Source organism: Scyliorhinus canicula, chromosome 5 (assembly GCF_902713615.1).
Source record: "Scyliorhinus canicula chromosome 5, sScyCan1.1, whole genome shotgun sequence".
Classification (NCBI taxonomy): domain Eukaryota; kingdom Metazoa; phylum Chordata; class Chondrichthyes; order Carcharhiniformes; family Scyliorhinidae; genus Scyliorhinus; species Scyliorhinus canicula.
In genome coordinates this window covers 148,813,184-148,833,693 of record NC_052150.1, presented here as the reverse complement: position 1 = coordinate 148,833,693, position 20,510 = coordinate 148,813,184, and the positions used below count along the sequence as shown (strand labels likewise).

Genomic DNA, 20,510 nt, shown 5'->3' with positions numbered 1-20,510 from the left:
AGAAGAGAACATAAAAAACACAAACCCCCAACATTCCCCACATAACCCACAACCATACCCAACAGACAGACCCACCCGAAACAGAGCAAGAAAGAAAAACCAGCATAGAAAACACATGTCCAAATTACAAAACAGCAACAGCGAAAACAGCAACGGCCATAGTGTGCCCCCAGACCCTAGTTCGAGTCCAGCTTCTCCGCTTGTACAAAGGCCCACGGCTCCTCCGGGGACTCGAAGTAGTGGTGCCGGTCCTTATATGTCACCCACAGACGCGCAGGCTGCAGCATTCCAAACTTGACCTGCCTGGCATGCAGCACCGCCTTCGTCCGGTTGAACCCGGCCCGCCGCTTAGCCACCTCCGCACTCCAGTCCTGGTAGATTCGCACCACCGAATTCTCCCACTTGCTGCTCATCTCTTTCTTGGCCCAGCGCAGCACACACTCCCGGTCACTAAATCGATGGAACCGCACCAGCACCGCCCGCGGGGGTTCATTTGCCTTAGGCCTCCTGGCCAGCACTCTGTGGGCTCCCTCAAGCTCCAGGGGCAAATGGAAGGACCCCGCTCCCATCAACAAGCTCAACATCGTGGTCACATAAGACGGAAGATTCGACCCCTCCAGCCCCTCCGCCAGGCCCAGGATCCTCAAGTTCTTTCACCTCGTGCGAACGTCCAGCTCCTCCAAGCGGTCTTGCCACTTTTTGTGAAAAGCCTCGTGCAACTCCACTTTCCCCACGAGGACCACGGCCTCCTCCTCCCGCTCAGCGGCCTGCTGCTGCAACTCCCAAATGGACACCTCCTGGGCCGCCTGGGTCTCAAGCAGCCTGTTGGTAGTCGCATTCAGGGAGTCCAGCAACTCAGCCTTCAGCTCCGCAAAACAGCGCAGATGAGAAGCCTGCTGCTCCTGCGCCCACTTCCACCAGTCCTCGGGTGTTCCGCTAGTCGCCATTTTGTCCTTCTTCCCCCGCTTTTCTTGGGGAACTGCACCAGCCTTTTCCCTTGCCCTACTCCGGTTGAGCACCATAAATTGCGGGGAATGCTCCTCCAGACACCTTCCCCCACCGGGATTTGTTGAAACAGCGCCGTATGGGGCCCTCAAATAGGCCCAAAAGTCCTTAAGTAGCGGGAGCTGCCGAACGTGCGGCTTAGCTCCGCATAGCCGCAACCGGAAGTCTACTTTCTTCTTTAATGCGGGCCAAGCACCACTCCCGTGCCCCAGCTCCCCGGATATGGAGGTCCTGGATGCCTTTTTACCTCCGCCTTCCAGCACCCACCGCCCCTTACTCCCAGTACACCACATGCTGACGGGTGTGAGCGAGCTCTCAGCAGACAGGCAGGGGTCAGAGTGTAGAATAGATTGAGTAGCACCGGCTCTCAGCGGGATATCATATGCACACGCCCTCTCACCATCAACAGTGACCCGCTGGCAGTGCCAACACAGTCCCATCACCCTGGAGTGAAGTTACACAGACCCTGTGAGGGTGGGACAGGGGGTTGGGGCATAAGTGGGGAGGGGAGAGGGAGAGGGTATGTTGAGGGATGGTGAAGGGAGTGAGAACGGGGGTGGTGGGGAGGGGGTGAATGACAGACCAGGCCTCGTCTTATGAGAAGCGGGTGAGGACGAGGGCCTCCTTGGCCCTCTGGGCTTGCCGGACCCTTGCCGCTGCCATCTGTGCTCCATCCACTGGCTGGTCCTACAGGCCCTTCCCGGCATTCTACCAACCACTCCTCGTCCAGCACCTCCTTGTCCTTGTCCTTCCCCTCAGAAGTGGCCACATGTTCCTCCTCCTCCATCTCCAGCACATTGCCTCACTGTTGTGCCAGGTTGTGGAGGACACAGCAGACCACCACAAAGCGGGCGACCCTCTGGGGAGTGTATTGCAGTGCACCACCAGAGCACTTGAGGCACAGGAGCTGAGAACCTTGAGAATCCGATGCAGCACTCAATGACTGTCCAGTTGGCCGGATGGCCCTTGTTGTATCGGGTCTCTGCATCAGTCAACGGCCTCCTTATTGCCGTCATTAGCCAGGTCCTTAGTGGGTACCCCTTATCCCCCAAAAGCCAATTGATCATTCTGGGTTGGTCCTCAAAGTGACCGGGGGTGTCTGACTGCCCTAGGATGTAGATGTCGTGCACACTGCCTGGGAAGCATGCACACACTGCATAATCTTCATGTGGCGGTCACACATGAGCTGTATGTTCAGGGAGTAGAACCCATTCCTGTTGATGCAGCGCACTCCCAGACTGCACAGTGAGTGCTAGGTGACATGCGTGCCATCTATTACCACCTGGACCTGGGGCATCCTGTCAATGGCAGAGAATCCTGGTGCCGGGTGTCCTGTTGGGCTTGGTCCATGTCAAAGTTTATATAGTTTGATGGCCAGGCAAACAGGGCATCCATGACCTCTCGGATGCGTTTGTGGGCTGTAGGTTGTGAGATGCCGCAGAAGTCTCCACTCGAGTCTTGGAATGATCCTGAGGTGTACAAGTTCAGGGCTGCAGTGCCTTGATGGCCACCCGGAGTGGGTATCCTTGTCCTCTATGTGGTGCCAAGTCCACATGGACACGGCACAGGTGCTGCATGGTCCCCTTGTTGACTCTCCTGCAGCACACACTGTCCGTCAACTGCTCGAAAAGTCAGCGACGCTTGTACACCTTAGGCCGTCGCCGGTTTCCCCCTCTCGGTCCCTCCCTGGCCTGATGGCTGGCCAGTTCCTCAGGGTGTGGGGCAGGGCCCGGCATATGAGCCACTACGTCGGGTTTCTGTCGACACTGCTGTTGCTGCCTCTTCTGGCATCTGGCCGTCTGGCCTGCCAGCAGCTCCACGAGGGCAGCTTCCGTGATCCAAGATATCGTCCATTGCGTTTATTATCTGTAAGCAGTTGGGAGAGGGTTTGAGACTGACAACCTTCAGTTTCCCCTGCCCCGGCATCCACCATTCCCCCATTGCTCCCCCTCCCTCATTTCTATATTGCTCCCTCCTCTCCATTGCTCTCCTTCCCCCCGTTCCCCCATTTCACCCCCCCCCCCCCCCACCCCATCCCCTGCCTACAAACCCCCAGCCACAGAGCTCATCAGACCCCAGACTCTGCACCACAGACATCTGCACGTAACGTTACCTGGAATGGGTGCCCGTCCCCTTCCCATTGCACACCTCCACTTTCTGGTCATCGAAATATCCCCAGTGCTGGGACCCAGCCGCTGGCTGTTCAGATGTTGGCTGCTGCATCCATGGTGTTGCATCCCGCAGTGTTCAGGCACAGTGTCCAGGCATCACGGTCTGATGGGATGCTAGGCAATAACTCCCACATGCCAGATGGCACGCCTGCCCATGGGGATCCACTTGGGAGGTATGAAGTGCTCACTTAACTACGATTGTCCGTTCCCAATTAGAAATAGTCTTCAGCCGCAGGCCAGAGGCTTCCACGGTCAGTGGGAATTATGGGTGGTCGTGGGGCTAGCGGGCTGGGGTTGCCCCAGGAATGGGAAGACACAACGATCCAGGATGTGGCATGGTGGACTCGCGGGAGCTCCCCTCCTCCCCATCACCCAGCCAAGGCCATAGAACATTACAGCGCAGTACAGGCCCTTCGGCCATCGATGTTGCACCGTCCTGTGATACCCTTCTAAAGTCCCTCTACACTATTCCCTTATCGTCCATATGCCTACCCAATGACCATTTGAACGCGTTTAGTGTTGGCTTGTCCACTACTGTTGCAGGCAGGGCATTCCACGCCCTTACTACTCTCTGAGTAAAGAACCTACCTCTGACATCTGTCCTATATCTATCTCCCCTCAATTTAAAGCTATGTCCCCTCGTGCTGGACATCACCATCCGAGGAAAAAGGCTCTTGATGTCCACCCTATCTAATCCTCTGATCATCTTGTATGCCTCAATTAAGTCCCCTCTTATCCTTCTTCTCTCTAACGAAAACAGCCTCAAGTCCTTCAGCCTTTCCTCATATGATCTTCCCTCCATACCAGGCAACATTCTTGTAAATCTCCTCTGTACCCTTTCCAATGCTTCCACATCTTTCCTATAATGTGGCGACCAGAACTGCACACAATACTCCAAATGCGGCCGCATCAGAGTTTTGTACAACTGCAACATGACCTCATGGCTCCGAAACTCAATTCCTCTACCAATAAAAGCTAACACACCGTACGCCTTCTTAACAACCCTCTCAACCTGGGTGGCAACTTTCAGGGATCTATGGACATGGACACTGAGATCTCTCTGCTCGTCCACACTACCAAGAATCTTACCATTAGCCCAGTACTCTGCCTTCCTGTTATTCCTTCCAAAATGAATCACCTCACACTTTTCTGCATTAAACTCCATTTGCCACCTGTCAGCCCAGCTCTGCAGCTTATCTATGTCCCTCTGTAACTTGTAACATCCTTCTGCACTGTCCACAACTCCACCGACTTTAGTGTCATCTGCAAATTTACTCACCCATCCTTCTACGCCCTCCTTCAGGTCATTTGTAAAAATGACAAACAGCAACGGCCCCAAAACAGATCCTTGTGGCACACCACTAGTAACTGGACAACAGTCAGAGAATTTCCCATCAACCACCACTCTTTGTCTTCTATCAGCTAGCCAATTTCTGATCCAAACTACTAAATCACCCTGAATCCCATGCCTCTGTATTTTCTGCAATAGCCTACCATGGGGAACCTTATCAAACGCTTTACTGAAATCCATATACACCACATCAACTGCTTTACCCTCATCCACCTGTTTGGTCACCTTCTCGAAGAACTCAATGAGGTTTGTGAGGCACGACCTACCCTTCACAAAACCATGTTGACTATCTCTAATCAAGTTATTCCTTTCCAGATGATTATACATCCTATCTCTTATAAACCTTTCCAAGACTTTTCCCACAACAGAAGTAAGGCTCACTGGTCTATAGTTACCGGGGTTATCTCTACTCCCCTTCTTGTACAAGGGGACAACATATGCTATCCTCCAGTCCTCTGGCACTATTCCTGTAGACAAAGATGACTTAAGATCAAAGCCAACGGCTCAGCAATCTCCTCCCTAGCTTCCCAGAGAATCCTAGGATAAATCCCATCCGGCCCAGTGGACTTATCTATTTTCACACTTTCCAGAATCGCTAACACCTCCTCCTTATGAACCTCTAGCCCTTCTAGTCCAGTAGCCTGTATCTCAGTATTCTCCTCGACAACTTTGTCTTTTTCCTGTGTAAATACTGACGAAAAATACTCATTTAGCACCTCTCCTATCTCCTCGGACTCTACGCACAACTTCCCACTATTGTCCTTGACTGGCCCTACTCTTACCTTAGTCATTCTTTTATTCCTGACATACCTATAGAAAGCTTTAGGGTTATCCTTGATCCTACCTGCCAAAGACTTCTCATGTCCTCGCTTGGCTCTACTTAGCTCTCTCTTTAGAGCCTTCCTAGCTAACTTGTAACTCTCAAGCGACCCAACTGAACCATCACGTCTCATCTTCACAGAAGCCTCCTTCTTCCTCTTGACAGGTGTTTCAACTGCTTTAGTAACACATGGTTCCCTAACTCGACCACTTCCTCCCTGCCTAACAGGTACATACTTATCAAGGACACGCAGTAGCTGTTCCTTGAACATGCTCCACATTTCCATTGTGTCCATCCCCTGCAGTTTTCCTCTCCAGGCGATGCATCCTAAGTCTTGCCTCATCACATCATAATTGCCTTTCCCCCAGCTATAACACTTGCCTTGTGGTATATACCTATCCCTTTCCATCGCTAAAGTAAACGTAATCGAATTGTGGTCACTATCACCAAAATGCTCACCTACCTCCAAATCTAACACCTGTCCTGGTTCATTACCCAGTACCAAATCCAATACGGCCTCGCCTCTTGTTGGTCTATCTACATACTGTGTCAGGAAACCCTCCTGCACACATTGGACAAAAACGGACCCATCTAAAGTACTCGAACTATAGTGTTTCCAGTCAATATTTGGAAAGTTAAAGTCCCCCATAACAACTACCCTGTTATTTTCGCTCCTATCCAGAATCATCTTTGCAATCCTTTCCTCTACATCTCTGGAACTTTTCGGAGGCCATGGGTGGCCATCCCCCTGCTCTGCAACCCCCTCCCCACCCATGGCGGCCCACCCTGACCGAGGCGGCCCCCTGCGGACTCCCCCACCCCACTCCGTGTTTTCGCCACAGCAACTCCAGTGCCTCCGGGTTCATTGGCCTCTCACCTCCTCGGGTCCCCACAGTAGCCCTTCCAACAGCTCACGTTTTTAAAAAGGAGTACAAATCGACCATTTGCTGGGGAGGCCGTTAAATAGGGGGTCAGCCTTAAGTGGTGATTATTGGTTTCTTGCCACGCCACGGCGGGATCCTGATTTCGTCAACGGGGCAGGCCAGTTAGTTCGCAAATAGTTTGGCACCCGGGCAGTTCTCGATTTTGGCTTCTCCAGCGATCTAATAGCCTCGTCGCACTCTCGCTTAAGTACAGTGTGGCCAATGTGCCTGGTCAGTGATGATATTGATATATAAATGCTGAGCTGAATTTACTGGCTGCGACAGTTGCACTGTCCACTGGCTGGAAAGCTTGGCTACTTTTGGAAATCCCAATGGGATTAAATGTATATCAGTCAGTTAACTGCTTGTCGTCCAGGCTTCTGTGCCTTTAAGGGCACAGTTCCTGCCTCCAAGAACAGGTCAATCAGAGACCAGCAGATCTTAAGTCCCAGCAGCACCTGGGAGTAGTGGCCAATATTGGGACTGCAGCCAACTCTGGACTAACCAGACCAACCAGCATGAAGCAGGCCCGAGAGGGCAGATAATTAAAAAAAAATAATCTTTATTGTCACAAGTAGGCTTACATTAACACTGCAATGAAGTTACTGTGAAAATCCCCTCGTTGCTACACTCTGGAGTCTGTTCGGGTACACTGAGGGAAAATTCAGAATGTCCAAATGACCTATTAGCACTTCTTTCGGGACTTGTGGGAGGAAACCGGAGCACCTGGAGGAAACCCACGCAGACACAGAGAGAACGTGCAGACACCGCACAGACAGTGACCCAAGCTAGTAATCAAACTTGGGATCCTGGAGCTGTGAAGCCATAGTGCTAACCACTGTGCTATCATGCTGGTTCACCAGAGCATAGAACAAAGAACAAAGACAATTACAGCACAGGAACAGGCCCTTCGGCCCTCCCAGCCGTAGTCCAAATGTGGCCTAAGCAAAGTCCTATACAACTGTAACATGACCTGCCGACTCTTGTACTCAATACCCCGTCCGATGAAGGCAAGCATGCTATATGTCTTCTTGACCACTCTATCGACCTGCGTTGCCACCTTCAGGGTACAATGGACCTGAACTCCCAGCTCTCTCTGTACATCAATTTTCCCCAGGACTCTTCCATTGACCGTATAGTCCGCTCTTGAATTGGATCTTCCAAAATGCATCACCTCGCGTTTGCCTGTATTGAACTCCATCTGCCATTTCTCTACCCAACTCTCCAATCTATCTATATTTTACTGTATTCTCTGACATTCCCCCTCGCTATCTGCAACTCCACCAATCTTAGTATCATCTGCAAACTTGCTAATCAGACCACCTATACCTTTGTCCAGATCATTTATGTATATCACAAACAACAGTGGTCCGAGCACGGATCCCTGTGGAACATCACTAGTCGCCTTTCTCCATTTTCAGACACTCCCTTCCACCACTATTCTCTGTCTCCTGTTGCCCAGCTAGTTCTTTATTTATCTAGTTAGTACACCCTGAAACCCATGAGATTTCACTTTTTCCATCAACCTGCCATGGGGAACCTTATCAAATGCTTTACTGAAGTCCATGTATATGACATCTACAGCCCTTCCCTCATCAATTAACTTTGTCACTTCCTCAAAGAATTCTATTAGGTTTGTAAGACATGCCCTTCCCTGCATAAAACCATGCTGCCTATCACTAATAAGTCTATTTTCTTCGAAATGTGAATAGATCCTATCCCTCAGTATCTTCTCCAACAGTTTGCCTATCACTGACGTCAAGCTCACAGATCTATAATTCCGTGAATTATCCCTGCTGCCCTTCTTAAACAAAGGGACAACATTAGCAATTCTCCAGTCCTCCGGAACCTCACCCATGCTCAAGGATGCTGCAAACATATCTGTTAAGGCGCCAGCAATTTCGTCCCTCACTTCCCTCATTAACCTGGAATAGATCCCATCCGGACCTGGGGACTTGTCCACCTTAATGCCTTTTAGAATACCCAAAACTTCCCCCTTATGCCAACTTGACCTAGAGTATTTAAACATCCATCCCTAACCTCAACATCCGTCATGTCCCTCTCCTTGATGAATACCGATGCAAAGTACTCATTAAGAATCTCACCCATTTCCTCTGACGCCACGCATAAATTCCCTCTTTTGTCTTTGAGTGGCCCAATCCTTTCTCTTGTTACCCTCTTGCTCCTTATATACGAATAAAAGGCTTTGGGATTTTCCTTAACCCTGTTAGCCAAAGATATTTCATGACCTCTTTTAGCCCTCTTTATTGCGCGTTTGAGATTTGTCCTACTTTCCCAATATTCCTCCAAAGGGAGAATCACCTAAATCTTACATATGCTTCCTTTTTCATCTTAGCTCGTCTCACAATTCCACCCATCATCCATGGTTCCCTAACCTTGCCATTTCTGTCCCTCGTTTTCACAGGGACATGTCTTTCCTGCACTCTAATCAACCTTTCCTTCAAAGACTCCCACATTTCAAATATGGATTTACCCTTAAACAGCTGCTCCCAATCCACATTCCCTAGCTCCTGCCGAATTTTGTTATACTTGGCCTTTCCCCAATTTAGCACTCTTCCTTTAGGACCACTCTCGTCTTTGTCCATGAGTATTCTTAAATTTACGGAATTGTGATCACTATTCCCAAAGTAATCACCGACTGAAACTTCAACCATCTGGCTGGGATCATTCCCCAATACCAGGTCCTGTATGGCCCCTTCCCGAGTTGGACTATTTACATAATGCTCTAAAAAACTCTCCTGGATCCTCCTTACAAATTCTGCTCCATCTAGGCCTCCAACAGTACATGAGTCCCATTCAATATTGGGGAAGTTAAAATCTCCCATCACAACCACCCTATTGTTCCTACATTTTTCTATAATCTGTCTACATATTTGTACCTCTACTTCACGCTCGCTTTTGGGAGGCCTGTAGTAAAGTCCCAACAATGTTACTGCACCCTTCCTATTTCTTAGCTCTACCCATATTGCCTCAGTACTCGAATCCTCCATAGTGCCCTCCTTAATCACAGCTGTGATGTCATCTCTGACCAGTAATGGAACTCCTCCATCCCTTTAACTCTCTCTCTATCCCTCCTGAAGCATCTATACGCTGGGATATTTAGTTGCCAATCTTGCCCTTCCCTCAGCCAAGTCTCAGTAATACCAATAACATTATATTCCCAGGTACTAATCCAACCCCAAGTTCATTTGCATTACCTGCTACACTTCTCGCATTAAAACAAATGCACCTCAGACCACCTGTCCCTTTGCGTTCATCATCTCTTCCCTGTCTACTCTTTCACTTAGTCACAATGAGTTTATTATATAGTACCTTACTGGCTTTAGTTGCTGCCTCTTTACTGACCTCTAACTTCCTAATCTTGTTCCCATCGCCTGCCACATTAGTTTAAAACCTCCCCAACAGTGTTAGCAAAAGCACCCCCTAGGACTTTGGTTCCAGTCCTGCCAGATGGCGACCATCTGATTTGTAATGGTCCCACCGTCCCCAGAACCGGTTCCAATGTCTCAAAAATCTGAACCCCTCCCTCCTGCACCATCTCTCAAGCCACGTATTCATTCTTACTATTCTTGAATTTCTACTCTGACTGTCTCGTGGCACTGGTAGCAATCCTGAGATTACTATCTTTGAGGTCCTACTTTTTATCTTATCTCCTAACTCCCTAAATTCTGATTGTAGGACCTCATCTCATTTTTTTACCTATATCGTTGGTGCCTATATGCACCACGACAACTGGCTGTTCACCCTCCCCCTTCAGTATGTCCTGCAGCCGATCTGAAACATCCCTGACCCGTGCACCCGGGAGGCAACATACCATTCGGGAGTCTCATTTTCAACCACAGAAACACGTGTCTGCTCCCCTTATGATTGAATCCCATATGACTATAGCCCTGCCAGTCTTTTTTCCGCCCTTCTGTGCAGCAGAGCCAGCCACAGTGCCATGAACCTGGCTACTACTGCCTTCCCCTGATGAGTCATCTCCCCCAACGGTATCCAAACGGTATACCTGTTTTGGAGGGAGTTGACCACATGGGACACCTGCACTGCCTTCCTGCTCTTTCTCTGCCTTTTGGTCATCCATTCCCTGTCCCCTTCACCAATCCTAATCTGCGGTGTGAACAACTCACTGAACGTGCTATCCACGACCTCCTCAACATCGCGGATGCTCCAAAGTGAGTCCATCAGCAGATCCAGAGCCATCATGCAGTCTAACAGGAGCTGCAGCTGGACACACGTCCCGCACATGAAGGAGTCAGGGGCATCGGCCGCGTCCCTGAACTCCCACATTGAGCACGAGGAGCATAACACAGGTCTGGGATCTCTTGCCATTTTTACACTTTACCTAAACTGGTTACAAATATAATATCAAATAATGAATAAGTGAAAGGAATAAAGATTTTACTTACCAATCACAATACTTACCAACACACGAAGAGTTAAATTTCTCCCAGCTACTGCTAATTGGAGCACTTTCCTTACCAGCCAATCAGGTCGCTGCTTTGCTGTGATATCATTCTTCAAATTTATCCCCAAAGACCCTGTGGCCGCTGTTTAAGCAGCGAAGCAGCGAGTTTAAATACTCACCGCTCGACTCTGTAGCTCCGCCCACTCCCACAGCTGAATTCCCGCCGAAAAGACTCAAATCCGTGAAGCAGCTAGTTTAAATACTCACCGCTCGACTCTGTAGCTCCGCCCACTCCAACAGCTGAATTCCCGCCGAAAAGACTCAAATCCGCGAAGCAGCTAGCTTAAATACTCACCGCTCGACTCTAGCTCCACCCACTCCAACAGCTGAATTCCTGCTGGAAATAAAAATGGGGTTGGGGCTGTTGTCGAGAACAGAGGGAGATTTTTTTGGAGGGGGTGGCCGTACCCTGCATCTACACTATGTGGGTAACAACGTGCCGATTCTCGAGAGCTTCCCAAGCCAGCTTTAACTAGGTGACCTTCCCAAGTGGTATACAGGCCCATCTTGGCCTGGTAATTGGCCTCCAGGCCATAACCATAAGACATAAGCAGAATTAGGCCACTCGGCCCACCGAGTCTGCTCCATCATTCAATCGTGACTGATATTATCTCATCCCCATTCTCCTGCCTTCTCCTCACAGAAGGCCATCCATAACCTTCCCTTGACATAAATGGGGAGAGTTGGAAATGTAAAACACTCCACCCCAGGCCTTCCATACTGATTTTTCGGCACTCACCACCACCTAAACACCACCCCCCCACCCCACCCCACTCTCGCCGCCCCTCCTGGAGTTGGAGGTCAGTTTTGCCCGCCGCATATGCAAAGAATGAAGCAAACGTTTTGCTTAAAGCTTGAAAAAACTGTAGGGAGCCGAGTTGTTCTTCAAATAGGCTATAAAGTCACACAATTTAGTAGTTCGATTAGATTGAATCAGTTTACCTGGAAATCAAACAGCTTGTCGCTTATGGAGGGTTGTGGAGAAAGGAACAATGCTGTCAGATACCTCAAAGAAGCCAGCACAGTTTATTATGGAAGGCTAATCTTTCGACAGTAACGTTAGCTGCAAGTTTTGATACAAACTATCTGTTGTTGAGTGCTCACAATTGGCATTTCACCTGACACAAAATCACATTTGTCTTGATTTCTTAACAATATTTATAATTATTGTACTTTTGTATTTACTCCTAACTTTCAGCTTTGGTTACTGTAGTCAGTTTGCTTAATAACCTCATGAAATTCAAGATCCAATGTTTGCACACTTTGACTTGTAGCTTGGCCATGATTTTTTAAAACAATTCCGAAGGAGTGTTACAATCAATGTAAGGAGGTAAAGAGCTTTTCCTTACGGAAAACTGAAGATGTTGCTGTAGATTGTGGAATACATTTTCTTTTCGTCCTACTGAAAGCAACATTCTTATTTTAGGTATCCGTTTGACACGCAATCACGCATGTATTTTATTCGGGAATAAACTGTTTTAAGTTGTACACAGAAATACAAGGATAATTTTCTAAATATATTTTTTGAGTTAATGTTCACCACATTAAGCACCCACTGTTGAATTTTTCCCTTTTGGTTGCAGTACTATCTGTCGAGGTGCAAGTCCCACATTTAGGTGAAAAATGGCTGACGCAGTGCACAGTCCGCGTAGGACGTTTTACATATCTGTCAAGTAATGGAAGGAAAAATAGATGACACTGGAGATTTTTCTGCCAATTTTACTGGCAAGAAATCTATTGAGTGGAAAATGTAGCCCATCTGCTTAATTGTTTGGGCGAACAGCTTATTTGATTCCTCTCAATCAACAGAGAACTTTAAGTACTGTTTAGAACTGTTGGTCATCGCATACCTTCCCAACATTTACCAAAAACAACACATTTTATGCAATTGTGCTGGGTTTCCTTGCTTTGAACATAATCTGCGGGATTCTCTGGCCCACCCGCCCTATTTTCCTGCACGGCGCACCCTCATCGGCAGCGGGATTCTTTGCTCCTCCAGCCGGCCAATGGGGTTTCCCATTGTGGCCATCCCACGCTGTCGGGAAACCTGAGGGCATGGGTGCACTGCCGGTGAAGTGGAGGATCCCGCCGACGGAACATCCCGCAGAATAAGTCTTTGACCAAGTTGCAAACGGATGAAGTAAAATGTGGCTATCCTGCTTTATTATTTATGTCGGGGGGGTACTATAATCATGTTTGTATTCTTTCAGGGACAGGGTGGTGAGCTATACATTGGGTCGAAGACTGCCAACAGACCATGTCAGCGGACAGCTGCAGTTCCGATTTGAGATAACGTCTTCAATCCATCAAGGTTGCTCTTTGCTTATCGCACATTGAGCCAAAATCTAAAAGCACCTTTTGATTACAGGGATTAATCTGATTTTGGCAGGATACTTTAGAAATACATCATAATAGACCCAGTCACTGTTAGGAGAAAGTTATTTCATTTAATTTTGTTTGACTTTCATGGAAGCAGAAAAAACCTTGTTATATTTCTCGTAAAAGAGAAGAACAGGAGTGCGTTACTAGTTGGGTTCAGCTTGATCTGCCCATCGTTTCATCTTTCTTCTTGGAAGAGATGCCATAAACCTGCAGGGCATGTTCTCAGGAATCAAATCAAAGAATTAGCTGCAATCAGTATAATGATCAGAATGAATGAATTGGGTAGAATCCACTGATAGAGCTGATTGTACATGGTGGTGGAAGAGCTTTAACCTTCTTTACCTGTTCAATGCTTTTTTAGTGTTCCTGTGTTCTCAAAATAAAGACAAAAGTGTGGATAGGTGTGATTATTAGATAGTCAAGTTTGTGCTCAGCACCCTATTCCTCTAGTTGCTAAGTTAACTTTTACTAAATGCTCCTATACATCTTTGAAAATGTTCCACACAACGGACTGGCTTCAAAAAGGAGTCCTGCATTAATTGTCGCACCTTGTTTGTAATTTCCAGGTGGGATGTAGTGGCCACTCAGGAAACAGCCCCAGATGTTTTGTGAAAACATTTTAGTGGAGCCAGGAGGAGCAGGACTGTAAAACTTTACGTGACTTTGCCTCTAATCCACCCATTTCCTGATCCAGGGGGTGAGGCTGATATGTTCCTTCCTCCATCCAATATTTATGGACTGTGAACTGTGGCCCCCCTGTCCCACCTCACTACAAGGAAAGGAATTATTTCCCCACAACCTCTCCCCAACTCTTTAGACTTAGCTCCACCTCTATCCTGATGAAAGCTTCTGCAAAGGGTGGTAGAGGTTTGGTACTCTCTCCCACAAACAGCAGTTGAAGCTCAAACAGCTGTTAATTTTAAATCTGAGAGATAGATTTTTGTTAAGCAAAGATATTAAGGGATATGGGACAAAGGCAGGTATATGGAGTCAGGTCACAGATCAGCCATGATCTCATTGAATGGTGGGACAGGCTCGAGGGGCTGAATGGCCTACTTCTGTTCCTATGTTCCTATAATTACTTCCTAATCCAGAAAGGCCGTTCATTCAGAGACACATCTCCGCTCCATTGACCTGACTGACCACTTCCCCCTTTAAAGCATATTACTAAGTGAACTAGTAACAGCAAGTGGTAGAGAGTAGGTTTTAATCCTTTCTTGGGACTCACATCCTAAAGGTCTGAAAGAGATTTTAGGGATAGATGTAGAAATTAAATGAAATGAAAATAGTTTACTGTCACAAGAAGGCTTCGAATGAAGTTGCTGTGAAAAGAACTAGCCATATGTATGGTTGTCGTGCTGATGAAAAGTGTAGACAATGTACAGGATTCTCCATTGGCCAACGCGGAAATCAGTATTCGCGATTGGGCGGAGAATGGGTTCCGATGCCAAAATTGCGATGGGTGTCGATTTGACGCCAAATCGCAATTCTCCATCACCTCAATAGCGGTGTCAATGCTTTCTGGAACGCACGTACAGTAAACACTGTTTGCATATCATTAGAGGGTCCAACCCGATATTCTCCAGGGCCTCCACGATTTTCCACCTCCGGTGGACCGGATTCCCGATGGCATGGTTCACTTGTGCTTTTAAAAAGCTGCCGTCATGGCTGCTAAGGGAGAAAGAAGGGGTACAGAAAGTGTCTAACATTGCCATTGTTTGCTGATTTGTTCCATTGGCCGGGGGTCTTCTGCCAGGGCCAGTGGGAGTAGTGGGGGATGACCAGGAGGTGGGATGGACAGGCATGGAACACCATTGCTGCAGCCGACAAGGCAGCCATGCAGCTACGCACGCCGCTGACAGCCCACTGTGAACTTAGTGCCACGGGTCGTATAGGTCCCCCCCCTAAGTGCACTCTGACCTCAGCTGACCCATCAGCTGTATGGGCATGCCGCAGAACAGCCAGTGCCATCTTGCTGGCTGCAATGAGTGTGTGGGGGCATTGTAATGTGTTTGTGTGGCTGCAGCTTGTCAGCCTCCCGAGTGTCAATCATGGACCCGGTGAATCCTGCAACGTTTTTCATTGGAGTTGATTATGTTCCACACGCCGCCGTGCTAGTCTCTTAACAGAAGCGGTATCGGCCCAGGTGTGGCGGCAGTTTTGCTGTTGTGAAAGTTCACGAATTCTGCGCTGGCGTCAACACTTAGTCTCAGAAATGGAGAATCCTGCCCTATATTCTTTAATCACCCTTAAGATCTGACTTTCATTTTTATTGACATTTAATATTTCAAACCTTTGTTGGTTTTTAAAAGAAATGTAATGATGTCGACAGTCTATGGTGCGATGCTTTCATTTACTAATTTTTACATCTGACACTTTTTAGACGATGAAGATATTTCAGCCAGTAATGACACAGGATCAACTGAAGAGCAGGAAAATCTGATGATTGACCTCACAAAGCCAGCTTGCTGTGAGTCCCAGAGTGCTGCCGCTACAAACCTGGCAACAGAAGAGGTTGAGCATTTGAATGAAAGTAAAATTAATGTGAATGGCATAGATTTAATGGGCTCAGACAGGAAGAATGCTGTGAGCTCACCACTCAGTGAATTGGATCAATCCATCGAGAATGAGAATGGAGCTGATGAGCATGATAAAGAAAATAATTTCCCAATGGATCCTTTGGATCCTGTGGAGTCTATACCAAAAGTAACTCAACCTTCCCTAACTGATTTATCCCAACCTCAAGCTGACTCTGTTTCGGATGAAACCTTTGAGCCCGAAAGGGTGGAGGAAGATGCTGTCACTCAAGTAGAAGATATGTGTTCTGGTCAGTCAGTACTTGATGCCGAAGCTATTGCTGCAGATATCTGTCAAGTAGAAGGGACTGAAACTGGTGTCGACGACCACGAAGCTTCGCCTCAGCAGGAAGATTGTACATTGATATTGAGGAGAACAGTAAGGCGAAAAATGAGGCCGTTCTCGCTGCCGGTGTCTGAGCTGGAAGCTGTGATTGCCTCAGCTTGTGGTTCAGGGGAACCAGAAACCCCCCGGACCCACTATATTACTCTGCACCGTCTGCTCCATAGCTTACCTTCTACTCAGCTGGATGGTGATGATGCACAGGAAGAGATAAACCATACATTTGCTACCTTGGAACCTCTGGAAAAAGAACCCGAGGACAAAAATGAACCCGGTGAAACAGATACAACAGAGCCTGAAGCTAGTTGTGTCTCAAGTGAACCCAGCAATGCTGGGCGAAGGATGTTGCCTCGCAGTGCATCAGTTGAACACCTTTCTGAGTTAAATCAGATTCTAGAGAAAGATCAGCAAATTAATCAAAGTGAGACTGAGACAGATACTGTACCGCAGGTAAATAGTGAGTGGGACATCTGTAACACACCATGTTGTAGAACTTCTTGTTACAGCGCTTCCTGTTACAGTACATCTTGTTACAGCACCTCCTGTTACAGCACGTCCTGCCAAAGCACTTCCTGCTATGATGGTACAAATCACTTCTCCTCAAGTCATACACGGTTCTCCTCAATTGACAGTGCACGGTTGTCTGAAAGTACAGTTTTCTCTTCACAAGAAGAGGAGGAGGATGAAAACAGTGCATTTGAGTCAGTGCCAGATTCAGGACATAGCCCTGAGTACTGTGAGAGGGAACAGACAGACACCATCATTCAATGGCCAGAGGAACCTGCAGCCCAAGCACCAGAAAGGACTCAGGCAAATGAAGAACCAGCTGCTAGACAGAACAACAACACTGAAGGTTAGCATCAGACATACGGTATATGTACGTTGAATGGTAACATTTTGATGCTGTCACTGGCCATTTAAGCCTGAGCATTATGAGCTTAAAGAAAACATTTACATTTCTTTTCTCCCTCTTTCACTTATCAACTTAGCAGGATACAGAAGGCTGTGTTTAATATGTTCTGAAGTAGATAACCTGTAACGCAATTGACCAGTTACTGAATAGTTTGAGTTACAGATGGACGTTGTTGTTGATGAATGACAGGTAGCTATATCTATCCCACCACCCCCCCCCCCCCCCCCCCCCTCCCCAAACACACATCTTTATTAATAGTGTGCAGGAGAAAAGATGCAAGAATAGCGAGGAAAGAGCTGACATCAATGACATTAGTCCCAAGAGAATCATGTGGCCTCCCTAAATGCTATCTCAACTCAATATATTTCATAATTCTCTATTCCAGCACTCTTGTTGCAGAATTGTGTAATTATTCATGAATCTTTAAAAATCACTTGCATCATTTAGATCTCTTCATATGAAAAGAATTGCTCTTTGATGTAGGAATCCAGAAACAGGTCACAATATAGTGCCTGCCTTAATGCAATGAACAAAGGACAGTACAGCACAGGAACAGGCCCTTTGGCCCACCAAGCCTGCGGTGATCACGTGTCCTATCTAAACCAACCACCTGTAACCTTTCTATACCCCATCTGTTCATGTGTCTATCTAGATAAGTCTTAAATGTCACTAACGTATCTGCCTCAACCACCTCACTTGGCAGTGCATTCCAGGCCACCACCACCCTCTGTGTAAAAAACTTTCCACGCACATCTCCACTAAACCCCCTCACCATGAATTTGTGCCCCCTTGCAATTGTCATTTCCGCCCAAGGAAAAATCATCCAATGTTCACCCTATCCATACCCCTCATAAATTTATAAGCTTCTATCAGGTCGCCCCTCAGACTCTGTCTTTCTATGGAGAACATTCCCAGTTTATTCAATCTCTCCTCATAGCTAATACTCTCCATACCAGGCAGTATCCTGGTAAACCTTTTCTGTACTCTCTCCAAAGCCTCCACGTCCTTCTAGCAGTGTGGTGACCAGAATTGGATACAGTATTCCAAATGTGGCCTCATCAATGTTCTATATAACTGTAACTGTAATTTATGAACTTTTATACTCGATGCCCCGTCTGATGAAGGCAAGCATGCCATATGCTTTCTTTACCGCCATTTCCACCTGTGCTGCTACTTTTAAGGATCTGTGGACCTGCACACCCTTATTTCTGTGTGTCTATGCTCCCGATGGTTCTGCCATTTATTTTATGGCTCCCACCTGAATTGGATCTACCAAAATGCATCACCTCACATTTGTCCGGGTTATTTCCATTTGCCATTTGTCCACCCACTTTTGCAGAATATTTATATCTGCTGTATTCTCTGACAATCTTCATCACTATCCGCAGCACCTGCAATCTTTGTATCATCCATCAAGGGACTAACAATGCTCTCCTTGCACAGGGCCATCAAGCTACTGCCCCTTAAGTAGTATGTGCCATCATTAAATGAATAAATATTTTAATAGAATTTTCACAATTAAGGGTCAATTTAGCATGGCCAATCCACCTAACCTGCTCATCTTTCGGTTGTGGGGGTGACACAGGGAGAATGTGCAAACTCCACACGGACAGTGACTCAGGGTCGTGATTGAAGCATAATCCTCTGCACTGTGAGGTAGCAGTGCTAACCACTGTGCCACCCCGTGCCATCTTTATTGATATGCAGTTCATGATTCACTGTGAAATCCATAAGCTAGGCGTTGGAGTTTCATGTAGCAGTAACCAGTGAAGGACTCCTTTCTGCCCATCGAACACCAACATTTTAACCTCGAGCAAAGGGAAAGTGGTGTAAACTGGAAAGAGAAGGGTGGGAAGGGTCACAGAAAAACATAATCTCCACTTCAATGCCCATTCCAAGCAGGTATTGCACAGCTGGAGCGCTACTTAGGCACTCCAGTGCATGTTGGTGCCTTCTAGTGCATATATATCTAAAAAAAAATTGAAATACATAAATCCTAATATCACGGAACTATAGAATTATTAAAGCTCAGAAGGAGGCCTCTCAGCCCATCGTGTTTGCATCAGCTCTCTGAATGAGCAATTCACTTCGTGCCATTCTCTACTCTCTTAATCCTGCACATTCTCCCTTTTCAGATAACAGTCTAATTCCATTTTGAATGCCTCGATTGAAACTGCCTCCACCACAGTGTCAGGCAGTGAATTCCAAACCCCAACCACTCACTGTGTGAAAAGGATTTTGCTCATGTTGCTGTGCTTCTTTTACCTGTGTGTCCTTGCACTCTCAATCATTTCACGAGTGGGAACACCCTAACTACTCTATCCAAACTCCTCATGATTTTGAAATCTTTATTAAACCTCCTCTCATCCTTCCCTGCTCCAAGGAAAACAGTCCCAACTTCTTCAGTCTATCTTCATAACTGAAGCTCCTCATCCCTGGAACTGTTTTCATTAATCATTTAGAAACATAGGAGCAGAAGTCGGCCATTTCGCCCCTCAAGCCTGCTCCGCCATTCAGCTAGATCATGTCTGATCTTCTACCTCAACACAATCTTCCTGCACTATCCCCTTAATCCCTTAATGTCACTGGCACCCAGAAATCTATTGAGTTCTGGTTTGACCGTGTTCAGTACTGAGCCTCCACCGCCCTCTTGGGGCGAGAATTCTAAAGATTCACCATACTCTGGTTGAAGAAATTCCTCCTCATCTCGATTTTAAATGGCCTCCCCTTTATCCTGAGATTATATCCCTTGGTTCTAGACCCCTCAGCAAGAGAAAACATCTTTCCTGCAAATATCCTGAGGCCTGTAAACCTGTTTGCACTTCAATGAAGATATCTCTCATTCCTCTAAACTCCCGGAGAATGCAAGACCAGTGTCCTCAATCTGCCAATCCAGAGATTAGTCTGGTGACCCTTCATTGCACTCCCTCTAAGATCAGTATATCCTTGCTTGAGTGAGAAGACCAAAAATTCACACAGTACTCCAGGTGTCGTCTCACCAAGTGTCTATACAACTGCAGCAAGTCTTCCTTATTCTTACACTCAATCCTCTAGATATAAAGGCTAACATACCATATGTCTTCCTAATTGTTTGTTGCAACTGCATGTTAGCTTTGTGTCTGCACTCCCTCCAATGACTTCGCATCTTTTCTAAAGTGTTGTGTCCAAAACTGGACATAAAACTCTAGCTGAAGATATGGATGGACCATCACAGACTTCTGGAATTCATAATATGGTGGCACAGTTATTAGCTCTGCTGCCTCACAGCACCAGTGTCCCGGGTTCAACTCCGACCCCGGGCAACTGTCTGTGTGGAGTTTGTTCATTCTCCCCGTGTCTTCATGGATTTCCTCCAGCTGCTCCGGTTTCCTCCCTGAGCGGGTTAGGTGGATTGGCCATTCTAAAATTACCTCTCAGTGTCTAAAGGTTAGGTGGGGTCATGGGGATAGGGTGTGGTGCTCCTTCGGGGGCCTGGTGTGGACTTGATGGGCCGAATGGCCACCTTCTGCACTGTAAGGATTCTCTGATTTTCGATGCCGG

General features: G+C 47.3%; 1 protein-coding gene across 1 annotated transcript in view; it reads left to right on the top strand.

Annotated features, from left to right (window-relative positions):
* LOC119966320 (E3 ubiquitin-protein ligase HECW1-like) overlaps positions 1-20,510 on the top strand; it is a 664,661-nt gene that overhangs the window by 335,975 nt on the left and 308,176 nt on the right. Inside the window, 2 exon segments of the mRNA XM_038797802.1 lie at positions 12,967-13,067; positions 15,522-16,910. Of these exon segments, the coding sequence (XP_038653730.1) occupies positions 12,967-13,067; positions 15,522-16,910 (1,490 nt within the window).